At 36.5% G+C, this 18,243-nt stretch overlaps 1 protein-coding gene across 1 annotated transcript in view; it reads left to right on the forward strand.

Moving 5' to 3' along the window:
• Positions 1-18,243, forward strand: part of LOC108365046 (uncharacterized) — an 81,267-nt gene that overhangs the window by 32,057 nt on the left and 30,967 nt on the right. The window contains exon 3 of the mRNA XM_017618969.1: positions 7,472-7,540. Coding sequence (XP_017474458.1) covers positions 7,472-7,540 — 69 coding nt within the window. The remainder of the gene's footprint in view (positions 1-7,471; positions 7,541-18,243) is intronic.

An 18,243-nucleotide genomic window follows, 5' to 3' on the forward strand; every position in this document is an offset into this window, starting at 1 on the left:
TATTTATATGAGCTTTAGTGTGCGCTCACATGTGAACGTACGGACGGACGACCTCTTGTAGCGCTCGCATGCTGTTTGATGTCAGTTTGCCGATAATAACCTGAATGTCTAATTCATCATATTCATAATCGCTTACATCGTACATTTTGGGCTTGGTTGGGTACACGATGTTGCTTGGCTCACTTTGGTTTTATTAGTTTTCAGAATTACGTATTGTTATATTCATGTGAACCTATGAACTTGAGTAGCACGGCGCGATAGTAATGATGAATGTTCTATATGTTTATGTATGAGTGGAAACAATTAACTGCCTGCTCAATGATTTAAATTTTCCAAAAACTTTTTAAGAATTTCTGTCATGAAAATTGCCTAAAGTGTTATTAAATAGCTTTTAAATATCCAATTGCTTTACAATGTAAGGTGCCTTCTACTGTAAAATAGGAAAATGGAGTAGTCATTTACGTCCATCACAGTCAAAGCCCGTCCACATACAACTTTGGCGTTGCGTTGTCGCTGGCGTCGCTTTGACAGTAGCGTGAGTAACGCCCGTGCTTGCTACAATGAACGCTTAGCAGAGAATACTTTGGTCACTAAATTAACATACTAGCGGCAGATAAATTAAAATTGTATATCAATAATTGCATTATAAACTATATTTATTGCCCTCATTTGATTAAGAAGGAAAATTAAATCACATAATTTTGATTATTTGGAACAGCTGATGAACGACGCGAGCGAAAGGTTGAGAGTTGGCCATCTTTCTGTGCTGTGTTGGCGTTGGTGTTTCCCAACTTTGGTTATGTGGAGACTTTCATATAAATGCATGTATTGATAGTCAGCTGTCGAAGCGACGCCAAAGTTGTATGTAAACGGGCCTTCAAGTAATTGTGCCACGTGAAGTGGCCAGTCAGCAGTCCAACAAGTTGTCTGCAGCCCCGTCTGCTCAGCGAGAGCAAAAAACTAGATAGATCTTCTGAGAGATCAGTTTCGCCCAGCTTGTCAAATGGTTATATGTCTCAATACCAGGTACTCCCGAGTGACCTGGCACCCAGAATAAAGCAAGCTCGTTATGTTTACCAACATAATTTAGGCGAGCCTTGCATTGCCGAACTAGTTAGGAAGTAGTTAGAGGGATGGCCAATGCATTAAGTGTAGCTTGGCTATCACTGCCGAAACGGAAACTCCTTTCGATCAGTTTTCTCATGTAGATTTTAAAATTTATCTGCACTTTAAGCACAAATTCTTTTCTGAAAAATAAATTCCACTTGCGAAAACGACACTAAATAACATAAATCAAATACTTCAAGAAAAGCTATGATAATATTTTATGTACATACTATGTATATACTTATTTCAAAATATTTCAAATAGTTAAGTAGTTGTTTACTTACTCACATCTTTTCGCATGAAATACACCGATCGGCAACTATGTATGTATGTATGTATTTAGGTAAGTGATGCAACAGAGTGCAATTACAAGACAACTCACCTGAAACGCGTTAACTACTCGTATTTAGCAATCAAAAGCAAACAACTAACGATCATACCACTGCGTGCAAACGCTCATCTAAACCAGCCGCCGCGCATTGCACATACTCCTCGTATGCACGTAACGACTTAACAAGACCACTGACAATGAGCTGATTGTGGTAGACACGCAACTCTTTTGTATACTTAATACTTATTGATACAGCAGCACAGCAGCAGCAATAAAATAAGCTACAGGAACAGCAACCAATGCACCTTGGGGTCTGTTGACTTTTTTCGTTGCAAAAATAAAAATCTTTTGAACTAATGACCATATTTTAAGAATTTGAATAACGGACCAAAGATAACAGTTATTTTTTGAACAGTTAAAATTGGCCAAATATTTTTTAAGTCCGAAACAAAAGTCAATTCCGGATAATAAACAAACCGCTTATCAAAATTAAACAAGTTTGCTATCAAATGAAATCGGACTGAAATAGCTTTTAAACAGAAATAACGAACTAAAGTTACCACCTATATTTATATTTTTTTATAATTTAATACAAAGGAAATTCACATATCTGACCGACTCAAGGTTTGTTCTATGGTGACATTTTTCTATTAAAATATTTTTCAATACGTGGTTTTCCTCTTTTGTACATTTCAGCTATCCTGTCATGTGATACCAAACTTGTTTAATTTGGATAAGTGGTTTGTTTATTATTAGGCAAAGACTTTTATTTCGGCCTTAAAAAAATTGGCCAACTTAAACTTATTTATTTCTTACTTATTTTCTGTCCCTGATTTAAATTGCATCTTAAAGAAAAATATACAGCGTGTCCTATACTATCCGCCCACCCCTTTTAAAATCTTTTAAAATTGAGAAAATATTATTAGGTGGAAGGCGCAAAAATATGAACTACCAACTGCTAACCACTGCACCACCACAGCGGCCGCAAACGTCAGAAACAAATCAGGGCCGACGAATTTAGAGAATGATTTTACCTTGTAATATTTTTATCATGGAAAAAACGCTCTTCTGTAAAATTTGGTTTCTGGCAATACGATAATTTCGCGCAAAGGGGTCGATATGTACAAATTAGAGATGGGCACGGGACTAAATAGTTAATCCCGATCCCGCCCGTCTCGAAATACGATTTTAAAGCTCCGAACCCGGCCATCCCGACGTTTTTCAGAATTGTACCGCGAGTCCCGTGGGTCCCGAAATCTATCTCTAAAGCAGGCTACAAACGGACAACAAATTGAAACGACCGATTGAGATTTCAACGTGTATGGCGTGGTTTGCAAACCGATCGAAGGTTGACAAAAATGTTCATCTCTTTCAAATTAATTTTAAATAATAAAAATAATAATGAAATATTTGGCATCTTCCGATTATTTTTTTTTTGCTTTTCTGTTCGCTTTCGTCTCAATGAAAAGTTAAAAGAAAATATTTCAAACATCGTTTTTAAGGAAGATTTTGTGAATTTGCTGGCGCTGCGATTTTAGCGAGAGTGTCGGGAAAGGATTTTGGTCCCGTCCCGCCCGCCATATTTTTACAGATCTTCCCGGTACCGCCCATCCAGGCCAATTTTAAATCAGTGCCGTGGGTCCCGCTCTCCCGCGCCCATCTCAAACGTGACAAAAAAGTACAAAAAATACAAACTTTTGTCTATGGAGAAAAATTTTCAACTTTGAGTGGTTCTACCTCCTAAACTATCAAAAGTTATATTTTCGTAGTCTACGGAAAATTCGATTTGGAAAATACTGGACACCTATACTGGAACATAGTTACGTACATATAAAAACTTTATCGAACGCTTTCATTAAATTAATTTTTTTGCAACGTTTTTGCGGCAGATGACCCATAGTGCAACGGTTGGCGAGGAAATCACAAAGACGGTCGCAGCAGCTATAACGTTAGGCCGTATTAACTATGCTCAGGCATCTACAATACTGGACATATATGTAATTGCAGTAGACTGCCAATGAGTTGGGTGAATGGCAGGAAGGAAAATGCAGTCGGCAATGCGGTTTCACTCGACCGAACGTCAATCCGCATTAGGCAAAGTCCAGACCCAGTGAAATGTCTGTGTATGCGCGTGTGTGCAGTGGGGCTGGTTGCGCATGCGCAAAAACGCAGATTTGCTGCAATTGGCGCAGAAGTGTACTATGTATTTATGTATTAAGCAGTATTGAATCAGTGCTTGCTTTACTAGGCGGCTGCTGCCATCTACCGTACAATTACAATGCGGCATTAGTTACAGCTGCTGCAAATGGCAGGCTTAAGTGCTTGCTCAAATACTTTAGCGATTGTATGTATGTGCTTGCATGTTTATGTTTCTGTGCATTCAGAAATGCATGCATGCTTCTGTAAGTGCTTTGAATATTTGCCTTAAGTCTTTGCTCCCTTCCTTTGTTGACTCTTTGATCCCTGTAATTTCACTAATAGCTCGCTGGCGCGCATTTATCAGTCGGCACTAACAAGTAGTGCTTTGCAGTTACTACATTTTTCATACAAAACAAAAGTGAGAAATAAAATTACAAAAAAACAAAAAAAATAGGCGAATTACTACAAAGTGAAATAACGCGCAAAAAACCGCGACAATGAAAATTGCCCAACTCGCCGGCACAGCCAAATGCGTGGTCACGTTCTCAACGCGCCACGCTGCAGCAAAGCAAATGAGAAGGAGGCGTCCAGTCAGTCTTGCTAGTGCTGCTTGTTTTGATTCCCACTGCTGCCCACTGGCACTTCTATACTTACGTAATTCATACGGCCAAACATATGGATATGTACATACACATGTATGTATGTACGTAAGATGTGACAACTGAACTTGAATGGACTTGGCTAGTAGCGCAACTTTATTGCCTCACTATGACGCACTTTGCGCTTTGATTGCGTGCAAGTTCATTGCACTGCAATTGTACAATACTCAAGTGCAGCAAAGCGGGACGTGCGCAGTGCGGTGCGGTGCGGTGTGGTACATGCTGTTTGTTGCCGGTGCGTTCATGTGAACGATCGACCACTTGTGCGCATGTGCTGTGCGTTTTATGGACACAGTTTCGTGTTAAATGCAAGCAAAGAATTATTTTAATATATGCGTATAAATGCGAGCTTATAAATATGTATGATGGGTGCAAATACATCTTAATACTTCCTATTGCCATATTAAGTATCTTACAAAACTACAGTTTAGTATTGTTTTCCACGGAAAAGTAATGGGCACTATTTGTTTGTCATATAGCATTTTCTTTTCTAAATGCAGGCAAGTTCTGCAATTCACTTCTGAGTGAATTTCAATCTAATTCGCTTTGAATTGATTTTTCTGCTGGATCATCTGACACTTACGAACCTATGAAGATGAAACCGATTCATCATTTCAGCGTAGTTTCGATGATAATTCCATATTAAAAAGTGAAAATGAGCTTGAATCTATTCAGAATTATGTTGAGAACGTTCAACATCTAAGGCTTGCTGGGTGTAGAAGAATCTGAAAATTTATCTAGTGAATCTGAACCTACACGTTTTCTTGATAATATAACTCTCAGTCGCATTCATGATTGCATAGAGCCAAGTGATTCATTCAATTCTGGCAAAACCATTTCTCCAGAAAGGTCCTGTAAAATTTGAACAGATATTTCGAATTAGTGTAAGGAAAACAGAAAAAAATTATAGAAACCGAACTGCGAAACTCAATTTTTTGATATGTATGCTCACATCGTACAATAAACTTCCTAGGCCAAAAGCACTATTGGAATCAAAATGAATCCATTAGAAATCGAATAATTGAAAACCGTATTTTTCGTGTTACATATATGAGCCACTTACTTCCAAATTCTACTTTTCCTCGCCAATTACCCTCCAAATGTCAAAAAATCATATACATAACCACTACCGAAAAGAGATCCTGTTTCGAAGAAAATAAAACTTTTTGTTCGGCGCTACATCTTCTATTGGTACATATATGTACCAGATTAAAACCAATGGTACACATATGTACCACCACTCTCCCTCCCTCCATGGATTGCCCAAAACAATTTCCTCATTTCTCTAACAGGAAATGGTATAAATTTATTGAAAATAGCTTTTTTAGGTTAGTATTTTGATTAAGGGGCAAAATTCTTTTTCAGAGGCGAAAGGGTTAAGGCACCTAATTACGTACAATCGCATTTCACATGTTTTTTTTATTTTGTGCAGAAGAAAGCATCGAAAGCCTGACCTCCGCAGCGTGGGATTTCATCCCGGACTACCATCAAGTATGCTGCACGTATTTAATATGAATATTTAAAAAAAAAACAAGGGTGTACGCAGATTTAATGGAGTGAGCGTATGTAGAGAACAGTGCGCATGTATTTAAATATGTGCATAAGTATGTATGTATGTATATCTGAAACATTTTTCAGGGTCCTCCTAACCAGTGTTGCCAGGCCTTCGGCATGAGAAAACGTCTCTCTTGGTCTGAAAAAACGTAATTTCCTACCCAAAAACGTCCTATTCAAATGAATGTACAAAAAATTGTTCTTATTAAACTTTTACTGTATACAAAGGTACATGTGTACGTAAGGTATATTAAAATATCATTGCACATTTTAAATTCATTGTACACTGGATTGAGATCGTTAATATAAAAATCATTTTATACATATAACTGATTTAGTCATCACCATTTTGATCGATTTTGGCTGTTTCTCTTTTGTTTATTTAATGTTCATTATTTTTTCATAAAAGCTCATTATATAACAAACAAAATATAAATCCACATTTCAAACTTTGTGCAAAAATTATAAAAAATCTGCAAAGCTTCAGCTAGATTTTCAACTCTTTATTTAGATTTTTTAGAATTTTTTTGGGTATGCAGCTTGATAGCCCATTAAATTTCAGGGCAATAATGTGCAATTTTAAAGGGGCTAAATAATCGCGTTGATTTTTAATAATTTTTTTTCTTGTAGACATTTGGTAAGGGGGTCGGCTGTCGAAAATGCTAAATTACGTTCTGTTAAGAAGGAGCATAGCAATATTTCAGCCTTTTTTGCGTTCATTACATAAGTCTTAAAAAAGTCACTGTTTTCTGACTTTTTATGCTGCTACAGCTTTTTTGATGCTTTTGCCAGCGTGCGTGTTGCAAGAGAACAGCTCTTCCTGATTTTGCTTTTAATGGGCAATTGCAAACATTACAATAAGCCTCGTAACCTCAAGTATTTACACAAGCAGCCTTTGAACACAGTCCAAGAAACAAAAGAAAAAATGCACGTACGCTTGGTATGCATCATATTTAAGTCATCTGTGTCCAAAGAATAAATATCTTTTGAAGCAGTTGCTGCAAAACACAAAGCTTGTAAAGATTTATTAAGAAAATAATTCAAAATCAGTTTTACTTACAAGATTTAGTAAGAGAAAAAAATTCCTGGGAAGTTAAAAAACGTAATTTTTTACATAAAAAACGTCCAAACGTCAACAGGATACAAAAAACGTCCAAATGACATTAAAAACGTCAACCTGGCAACGCTGCTCCTAACCTTTGTATATTATTATCCACAAATAACTTCTTCTTATAAGCCATACATAATACTCCGCTTAGTAGTGTGAGCTGTAATGTTTATCCTACTTAGTATGTAGAATCTTTCCTTTTGGCGGTTGTATGAGGCTAACTATCACTCACCTGTCCGCATAGAAAATTTTTAACTGATTACAGTCATCGTAAACTTAAATACCGCTTGCACACTAGTTTTAGTTCACACCATTCATTTCCTATTTTTGTACACAATAAAGAATATTTACTTGCATACATATGGGTCACTTCAAAATAATTTGGTGTATGACAAAAACAAACACATTCGGCTATTTTTCACAATAAAACGCCACTCTACCATATAAATAATTAAGTAAATTAAAAAGAGAAAACTATTATAATTTGTTTAACAAAATTTATTACAAATCATCGTTTATTGTTTTTTGCTATCTTTCGCACTCTCTTTCTCTCTTTTTTTGGTTTCTTCGCAGGAGGTACTGGAAAATCGGATTGTCGAACTCGAAGAAGCGCTTTCCCGCTTGCAGGAAAGGGTAAATAATGTGAGTACCGTAGAATTTGTTGGTGCTTAGTGCTAAACCAAAAACAAAATACAAAAACTATTACTTAGTACAAAAAAAAAAAAAACAACAACAAAATTAATATCCAAGGGTTAAGCGGTCAACAGCCAAGAGAAGTTAGCATTAGAATCCATGCAACTGTTAAATCCAGCGCTTATGGGCGCCGCCAACGTCAAAGCTGACAAACGCGATGTGCGATGGATGAACGTTGGAGGGCTAAGGACAGAGTATACATAGAGGACAGATAACGAAGTAACAAACTATCGACTGTCGGGGAAAACTCGTTTATAAAGCGCTGAAGTTAGAATCGAATTAAAATGAAAATAAAAGCACACAGCCATGCAACCAAATTTGCAAAGTGGTATCTATGTGTAATGTATGTACATATGTATGTGTCTTTAGCTGATAAGATACTTATAGTCCAAGCATACTTCACATTATAGCCAATGATTACCAGACATTCAGTCAACTAGTCAGTCAGCCTGGCAGTTAGTTCCGCCAATGCTTTAGATGTTACTGTTATGTGGCAGAAAGCGCGCAAAGCTGATGTGGCAACTTAATTTCCTGAAGCGGGCATTACTCTCCAGCCACATTCCGACACATGCATACTTATGTTCATATGTATGTTTGTGCATAGGCACAAATGTGTTGTGCTTTAGTTTCAGATATATTCTTTGGAAGCAATACGACAATTCAGTTGTCCATTTCTGCACGCAATTGAAACAAACAGCCACTCAGCGGCGGCACACACCCATACACTAACACTGTGTAGAGAAAGATCTTTAGTAAATTACGGCCTTTACATTCGCTAGCCAATATACCGCCCAGCCCAGTTAGCAACACCCCTCATTTATAGCCCCCCATACGCTTGACGATGGCTGATGTTTGGGTAGATGAGGCAAGAAATTTATCTAGTATGCCTACGGTGGCCATATCTTTGAAATAAAAATACAGTAAACATCCTTCTTCATATATATATATATGTATTGTTCACATTTTCGTAAGGCAGCTTTTAACCCTTTCCCTGCATTTGTACAATATATTGTACATTTAATTTTTTGTAACATTGGAAGCATGCTACTAAATCTTATTAATATTTTTGAAAACAAATTAAACTTTATGAAGTTTTGTCCCGAATAGTTTACGTAAATTTCAAAATCGAAAACGTTTCAAAAATATTTTTAGAATTTAATTTAAAAATAGACCATTTTATAAAATTCCAGTGACATGCAACGTGTGGTATTTTACTGTACAAAAAATACGTGAAAGTCAAGTAAAATCGCTAATAAATGCACATAGTATGGAAATATAAAAATCATTTCATCATATAAAAATGCTAAAATTAAACTATTATGATTAAAATATTTTTCCCGAGTGGTCAGAAAAAAATTCAATATAGTGTACATTTACACTGAGAGGTTGTAAGGTCTTGCTACAATATATTGTACAAACGTCCGCAAAGGTTGCAGTTGAAACAGGCAATTAGGGTGGTTTTTACCGTGGTTTTTGAAGAATTTGTGCGCTGTTGTTGCAGTAAAGGGTAGGTTTTTAGTTTCTTGATCTACTGAAGACAGAAACACCGGGAAGGTTTATTAAAATGGGTCATTTGTATTTCATATTGTATTTGCACTGTATTTTTCAAAATTTATTATATATAATTCTCTTCTCATGGAGAAAATTTAAAATTTTTTAATGCAAATCTTAACTAAGAACTTAAGATATAAAATTTACATCGCGAAAATATATTTTTTAATTGAAGATAAGTTATCGTCAACTTGAATTTTATTGAGTCTATGTTTCATTTCGGACTTTGTACAAATTCACAAACAACTTTTTAATATTTTTTTTACTTTTGGTATTATACAATATATATAAAATAAAACTTAGAAAACCTTTTTCTTTTCTAAACAATAAAATCTTAAAATTAAAGGAAAATTAAACTAAAAAAGTGTTTATTTAAAAAAATTAAAATAAAACCTTTATTTCATTTATTTATGCACATAGTCTTTTATAGCGTTGTCATTAAATTAGACATTAGCTTAGTAACATGATTTTTTCAATAACTTAAAAATTAAGTAGACACCTAACAATAAATGAAATTAAAGAAAATAATAAATTTTTCTTTTAAAAGAAAACCTTCAAAATTAAAAGAAAATTTAATTAAAAAAGAAAAAATGCATACAAAAGTTTATAAAAAATTAATGATATAAAAAATATGTATTTGTGTATATAATTTAAAAATTAAAAAAATATTAATAATACAGGAAAAATTTAAATTAAAAAAAAAGAAAAAATATAAATAAAAAAAATATATATATATATATTTAAAAAAAAAACAATTTCGCTGACCGAGACTCGAAGCTCAGTAAATTATAATGCCAAATGTACGCAACCACAGTTAGATGCTAGTTTTCAACTGGGTTGCGCAAGTTACTACTTTTTCGTCTAGTGCGGTTTGGAAATAAAAGAGACAGAGCCTTTCTATTTTTACGTTTTAGAATGGACCCATTCTTTTCAAAATCTTCATTTTCTATTTTTTGCATTTGCTTTGTTCAGTAAGAATGATGAATAGACACATCGCTTTGACAATGTAAATTAAAGGTATGAGCTTTCCAACTTTTTTGTATTCTATGCATTCCTTTAAAGTTTGTATCTACCAGGCTGTATTCAGCATTTTGAAAAAGTACTTTCAAAGATTAAGTTTTGAAACAGCGGACAAAACAGGTTTTTAGAAAAATTAACCAAGTCAAAGGACAGACGCTTGAGAAAAAACAAACTGTTCTTTGAAATAAAGCACGGATGGTCACCGTATAGTATGTAAGGAAAAAGCATTACGAAATACTCTTTAAACATCAGAGCCACAGCCTTCACCATCGTCGTCTACTATTTAGTACACATGTTGGCTTCCACACATAAATATTATTGAATTGTTTGTTGGTTGGTTGGCTTGCTATTCTTCCGCCCAAACAGTGGCCAGACTGCAGTGTGCGCTCCTTCAATGACTTTGTGTTTGGTTACTAAACCGACTTCTGCTTCTTCATCTACTTGTTCGACCTGCGTGCGATTTGTTGTTTGTTTATTTTTGTTGGCAGTACGTGTATTTACTGTTTGTTTTTATCAATCTATTGCAGGAGTTATATCTATATATGTATGTACATATGTATATAAATATATACGAACATGTGAATGTTGGCTGATAGTCAGCATTGCGCCCAGTTATTGTCATCCTCCAGCCATTCCATGCCATTTGTCAATTGTTTATACGCATGTTTTGTTGCGAATTAACGTCTCAAATGAGGAATTAAATGTCTGACCACTGTCGGAATGAGGCATTCTGTGAAATGCCATCACTAAAGCTCGTTAATGTAATCGCCTAAAGATCCCTGCAACATTCAGTTCCGGCTTGAATGGAGATAATGCTTCGGGAGCTTACATGCTTGCATGTGAATATAAAGTGCGTACGTACATATGTATGTAAAAGTGTATTTACATAGATAAGTAAGTGGTTAAGTGACGTGTTTTGGTGTTCATTAAAAGCTATTTGTAAAAGTTTTCGCTATGTAGCAAATGTAAGCATTTTTAATCTTTGTATTTATTGAATAACTTTGCCAATAATATATTGCAAACTTTTGCCGGGGAGCGCAATGGATATTCATTAGTTAGCATTTTTACTTATTATTCGGTTGTTAATAAATTCTCTCTCTCTGAATATCTACAAAAATCCTCCTATACAACAAATCTGTTTAGTAAGAACGAGTACTTAAGCTTTAGGGTTTGGACTCCATGCTTAACACTAACCGGTGGAGTGAATGTCTGAAAATGGAGCAAAATTAAAAAAATTCAGATCTTCTTTTCTATATTGGCGCTCCCGGAGCACTGTCCTTATCATTTACTCGCCATCGTATAGTTCGGCTGGAAGGCCGTCAGCTCCAGCAGATTTGTTGTTTTTCAGCTGCATAATCGCTATTCGTGCCTCGTTATGGTTAGGCGGTGGGACATCGACTCCATCGTCATCGACTGGGAGCTGGGGTTCGTCTTCTCCACAACTTTCGGCGCTGCTAGCATTCAGTGGGGTGGAAAAGTGTTCGCTCCATAATTTAGGTACATTCTGGGCATCGGTCACTAGGTCGCCATTGTTGTTCTTACAGGAGTTCGCCCTGGTCTTGAAACCTTCCGTAAGTCGCCTACCTCTCTGACAAAAGTTTCGGTCGTTTTTCCTGTCGGCCAGCATTGAAAGCTCTTCGACTTCACATATTTCAACCTCTCTCTCTTTATCGCGCCAAATGCGTATCGCTTCCCTCTTTAGTTCAATATAACGGTCCCACATGGGTCGCTTTTTTTCCGATCGCAGAGTGGTACTTTAGGCGGCATCTTTTTTCTCTGCAGCTTCTTAGAACTCCTCATCGTGCGAGTTTTTTCTTTCGAGCTCGCTGAAATCTGACTACTTCTTCAGAACTTAAGGATCAGGAAATGTGTTTCGACTTCGCGCGTATGTCGGTTCTTTCAAGAGAGGGAAGGAATAAATTGGCCGTCTGTTGTGATTGCAGATTTTCGATGTTAAGCTTTCCTTGCAGTTTTGGACGCACACTTTTTGCTGCATAGAAGCGGTTGCGTATCTTGGCTGCAAGAAACAGTGGTCGGCGATGGAATCTCCATAATTCCAAATTTGCACTCCTTAAAGCGGCTACTAAAGTAGACATCGTAAGGCTCCACGTTTACCTTTCTTTGCCCCGTCCTTCACATTTCTTGGATGGCGGTGATGTCAGCCGTTTTCTACCCGAGGACATCAATCAGCCAAGCAGAGTAACCTTCCCCATTAAGGGTCCGGATATTCCTGGTGCATACCCTCAAATCATAGTCCTTTATAAGGGGGTCGTATCCGAGGCTTGTTGTGATTTTTCATTGGACAGGGTTTTAACGTTACGGGACCCAAACCCAGCGCACGCGAAGTTTTACGCCTTCCCACTTTAGTCGGTTGTTTGGTCGCTAATCAGAGGATACGTAGATATAAATATCTGGACGTCGTGAGCTGCGATTTGAATAGTACGCAAAAGAATCACTTCCGGCCACTCCCAGGTGAATGGCAGTCAAAAGCTTTTACCACTTATGTGGACTTCTACATACGGAGCCATCCTCTACATATTATTATTAAGTTAATATTACACATAAAATTTATTTCAGGAAAGGAGCGAGTACTAAAATTTTGAAAATCTTTCCAGATACAATTATAGTTGATTTTTTTACTGGCTTTTAATTCAGGTGAAAGACTCGCCCGCTTTGATGCTCTTACCAAAGACTCAACCCCACCTCCTTTTAATGCACAAATTCTGTTCACTCTGTCCACAGAGCGCTACATATCAGCAATATGCAAAAAACCACAATTACCTAATTTTTTTAAGCAAATTCTATTAGCGCCGCTAACTGATAGGCTTGAAAACACCTTGTGGCGACGAAGCGAACCACGCCAACATAAAAGCATACCAAGCATAACTGTTAACGAAATACCGAAATAGATTCCAAGCATACATAGAGAAGCAGGCAACTGTCAAGTCAACCACGCAACCAACCATCAGCAAAGCCGTCAACTCAGCAGCCTCCAACGACAATCTCATCGATGTTATGGTATTTTCAACTCAGTAATTGAATTGAATAACAAAGTGGCGTAGCGGCACCAACCTATAAGCCGTTCAAGCAAAGCGAAGCAAAAATCCACTAACTGCCACTTCAGTGTACGTTCAAGTATACAGCATTTACCCACCCACAATTACCGAAATTGGCCGCGTATTTTACGCGCAAACGCCATTATGCCCAAAGTTTATGATGTGAAAAAGCAAAACAGGCAGACAGTTCAAACAGTTAGAATATAGCCAGATATGAAGGGACAAGCAAAATTTATATACATGAGTGTGTATGTATGTTGCAAGACAGTACGTATACTTAGTGGCAAGGAATGTTTCTTCAACTCCATTACCGACAAACAATGACACTCCAAACTTGTACATACGTAAATACATATATACTTATATGTAAATATGTATGAATTTGCCATTTGTGAATGCCACCAGTGCACTGCGTCAGTTAGCCAGGGCGTAAAAATTTTCTAATGATTTTCGGCATTTGAAGCAGCGACTCTTCGAAGGAGTGCCAAAGCCGCTGTATGGTGTCATTTGCGCCGGCTGCGAGTGGGTGGGTATTTGGTTCGGCTGACAGGCTACTTGGATTCCTTAGTACATCAATAAATGCCACGCCACAAGCGAAGAACTGAATGAATAAATGAATGACTGGCTAAGTTAGTGAGTGTAGCACTATCGGTACGAGTAGGGTGATGGGCAGGGTGTTTGGGCGGCGATTTATTGTCTTTTACGGGCCATGGGCTACGCTTATCGATTTCCACAAAGTGATTCGCCTCCGCTTTCCTTTATTTCTATGTATGTACGTCTGTATTTTTCATATTTTCCCCATTTATTTTTGGGGATACTTGGCAGTGGCTCCCTGCTGTTTCACCAATTTGGCGCTTTGCCATGTGGATCAAGCCCTGCCCAGTCATGCGACAGCGCAAGTATATTTTAGCATATGTTTGTGTGTACTCAACAGATAGTCGGTAGTCGGTGTAACGCCGGTAATTCGATTGTGTGCCTTGCGTTGCTCATTTCATCGCCTGCGAATTCGTTGCGCCCTTTATCAGCATGTAAATAACGATTATAGCCGGACTATTTTCTACTTCCTTTTTTCCCACAACTGTGCAGCGGAAGTCGTTCCATTTTTAGTTTTTTCTTCTCTTTCTATGCATGGCAATGTATAGTCCAACTTGATTCAGCGCTTGCATCAGCAATGCGGACGTACATTCCCGTATCTACATTTCATTGCTCCACAGTTGCCAGTTGACACAATTCAATAATCACTGAGCGTGGTATCCTTTAATTAAAGACGCAGAAATCAAAATAGCTGCTGACTCAAAAGCGGATTTAAATTCAATTCGATTATTTCAATGAAAAGCTTTGTGGTTCAGCGAAATAAATGAAGAGCAGTCATAGAGAAATCTTAATGGTTTGAGAGAAATCTTCAGGGATTAGGTAAAGCCTAATGACTTCTAACTTATTAATAGCGCGCGATGTAACAGAATTTACTATATCAGTTTGCATTGCATGGAAAAACGATTGTAGTACTGGCCTATTAGAGGATAGTTGTTATTAGAGCGACAAATTAGGACAAAACAAAGTTAGTTGATAGCACCGTGCAAAAACCACAAAAAAGTCAAAACACACGTAACAGTCAATATGCTACCAAAACGTTCGTCTTAATTTCAAGTATCTGTTCAGTTTAATGTCCCAGAAAAATTCACGCATTCATGTGCCAACATTGAAGTGACTCTTTTGGCACTCCAAATGCGTGAGTTAGTGGCAGAGGGGGTGAAACGAGCGTAGCGGGCGGGGGATGAGTACAGGGTTGGTTATAAATAAAAGGAAGGACACATGCCACAATCGAGTGGTGTGTACTTAAAGATTTTGCCTCTAATTAAAATTTACAGCTTGGCTAATTAGAATGTGGCAAGGATGTTTTGTCAAACCACATAGAGTTGTCAGGCCGGTGGGCACAAAGGTAGGTAATAGATGTCGCTGCGACTAATTACACAGGTCGAAAATTTGGTAACATTTTAATGTTTTGTGGAGAATGATGTGAGAGAAAGTGGTGAAGTATGTATACAAACTTAGTAACACGCGATATGCCACTCTGAGTTCTTCGAGTGCGGTAGCGAAATTATGAATTCGTATGCATTCGACATAAAAGAAGCAGAAGAACATATCGGACGGTCGCTCACAATTGGAGAATTTCGCTGCAGCTGCATGCATTTTGGCCCTGTCGTTGCCTAAAATAGGAGTACTTGTTAAAGTAGTTTGACAGTTGTGGTCCGTCATTGTGTTTGGCTCTGTAGCTGCCTGTGCGATTCCGGCTGAGCCCAATAAAATACGCCAGAATCTCTTCTAGCAAACTGATGTAAATTTTTTGCTATTATCACCAGTGGGTTGCGCATTGAATTGAATTTTTATAATTTTTGTTCGAACTTTGAAATGTGTATTTATGTGGTACTGGTTATGGAATTTGCTACACTTTAATAAAAAAAAAAATTATAAACATTATAAACTGGTCACAATGTCACTTAACTTAATCAGCTAACCACAAGTGTACATAGATCCGGCTCGTTCCGGTTACGTAGACACGACTGTCATGGCATCGTTCATAGTTCATAATCACCAAAAGGGCAAAGACCCTTTCACCTTCCACACGATATTTCTATTGAATGCTCCAAAGACTGCTTCATCGGATGTGTGCGCCATATACCAGCACAGGCATAATGAGTACCTAATAGAGTGTACTTTTTGCGTTGTCTTTTAGCACTTGGCAAGAGCGATTCCCGTTGGATTTCAATATAGACATTAGTTTTATCGGCGTTAATGCTGGCTCCCAAATAAAAGAATTCCTCTATTTTTTCTAAATTATAACCGCCGACAAAAAGGCGAGTTCCAAAGTAGATACTTCGTCTTATAATCGATCCCCTTCAGATTTCTTAATAAGTTGTCGCCCTATCTGAAAATTCGTTTGGAATCTATCATAAGCCTCGGAGAAGGCCGTCCCAATTCTGACAGTGGTGTTGATCGAAGTCATTTTTCGCAGCCGTATTAATTTCGCCCTAATTTCCTTTCGAAAGCAGCTGCGAAGCTTACGAATAAGTATGTAGATGGTGTGTGTCGACCCTATTCTCGCGAGTCTTGATGGTGAGCTTCACCCCCTTTAAATCAATTACATATTTATAACAATTTATTTTTGGACTTAGATTGTTGGGAGCTTTCATGGGGTAAAATTTAAAAAACCTCTATTTTTAAATGTTTTTCAACTTTGATCATCGCTAAGTTCAAACATTTCTGTGAAAGTTTTCTCTTGTAGGATAATTGTCAATTCTGGCAACTATGTATGTTCCTTGAAATCTCTTTTAAATTTTTCGAAAGATTAATTGAAAGATCTGCTAGAGAAGAGGTCTTAGTATTTTTACCTTTGTCTTCTAGGAATACAATTTTTAAAAACTAAATTGCATAAAAAATATATAGATATATGTATAAATTTCTTTTTAAAAATGTAAAAGCTTAAATATAAGTTAAGTTTCTGAAAATTAAATGAAATCAAAAAAAAAAAATATTTTTCTTTTTAAAATAGTTAAAAAAAAATTTGTTTCAAAAACAAAATTATTTATTGCCTAAAAATCAAGAAAATATTTTTCTTTTTAAAATAAAATCTAAAAATTAAAAGAAACTTTTATTAAAAAATTTGTTATAAAAAGAAAAAATATATCCGAAATTTAAAAAAGTTTATTTGAAAACAATAAAATCTTTAAATTAAATAAAAAAAGTAAAACAAATAAAATAAAATTTAAATTTTTTAAATGACAGTTAAATTTAAGAACGTCGAGAATATTAAATTAAAAAATAAATTAAAAATTAAAACAGACGACTCGACCTCGGATCTCTCGAATGGTATGCTGGTACTTTGCTCACTCGACCATTGCGACTGTTGGAGCGCGCCAGCAAAAGGCGTCCAAAAGTACTTTATTTCATGAGAGTTGGTAAGAGAGCTTTTTTTTGTAAGACTTTCGTGCCAGAATAAACCAACCCTATCAAACTATCTTCCCTACTGTCTTTCAATTGTATTACAAAAGGCTTTCACCTATGTACATACCTTAGCCAGAATTGCCCTGTAAATTAAAATCTTTTAAGCTTCATAATGGTCGATTCTACGTTACCACATCAATAGGGGTTAAGATTACGTTACAATAGTATTAAAACCTCGGTACAGTTTTAAGAATAATTTCAATACATGGAAAGTTCTTTTCGATTTCAATTGTTTATTGTCCGATCTTCATTGCAAAATTCCGCGCAAAGACTAAACATCCGCTTTACCTAACTCTGTACATATGCACATACATACATTTGTCTACTGCTTTTAAAATTCAACATCAATTCTCTGAAATTCGTGCACATTACATAGTTTGCGTGCACTTCTGCGCGTTTTATTTGCACTTATGATTCATCACATTGCATGTGCCCTGGTGTCATTTTCAAAACAACCCCGCAATACGAAAACTACCCTTCAAAATTCCCGCTTTTCAAAATGTGGTTTCGTTATTGCTTGTACATACAATGTTGTTGTTTCCCATTTGGCTCGTTTCATTTTTTTTTTTCTGCACGCCACACTCTTATTTCAATAAAACTGCTAAAGAGCGTTTAAATTAAAAGCAAAATTCAAGATACGCGTGACAACAAATTACATGACACCCACTCTACGCGTTAAGTTATTGATTTTGCCTGCTGTTTGCTGCTGAATTGAGAAAAAGGGGTTCTCTAAGCAGCGAGTTCGGAATGAATTAGAATTATACATATTTTTCGTACTTAATATATTAGTCTTAATTATTTATTTATTATTGCGACTAGCAAATGGTTTTGCAATATTTCTGTTTGATACAACAAATGTTCTTGTTTCTTAAATTCTCTCTATGCTACACATTCTCATATTACTCTCTGAATGTAGTACGTGTTCTAACTAGTTCCCGTTTTTTTTGTAATAACTTTGTCCATTAAACAACAATAAAATCCGTTATACATCTATTGTGTGTAGTTGCAAACTCACTGACTGAA

The sequence above is a fragment of the Rhagoletis zephyria genome, unplaced genomic scaffold, assembly GCF_001687245.7.
Source record: "Rhagoletis zephyria isolate East Lansing unplaced genomic scaffold, Rhagoletis_zephyria_1.1 Rzeph_scaffold_01755, whole genome shotgun sequence".
In the NCBI taxonomy this organism is placed as follows: domain Eukaryota; kingdom Metazoa; phylum Arthropoda; class Insecta; order Diptera; family Tephritidae; genus Rhagoletis; species Rhagoletis zephyria.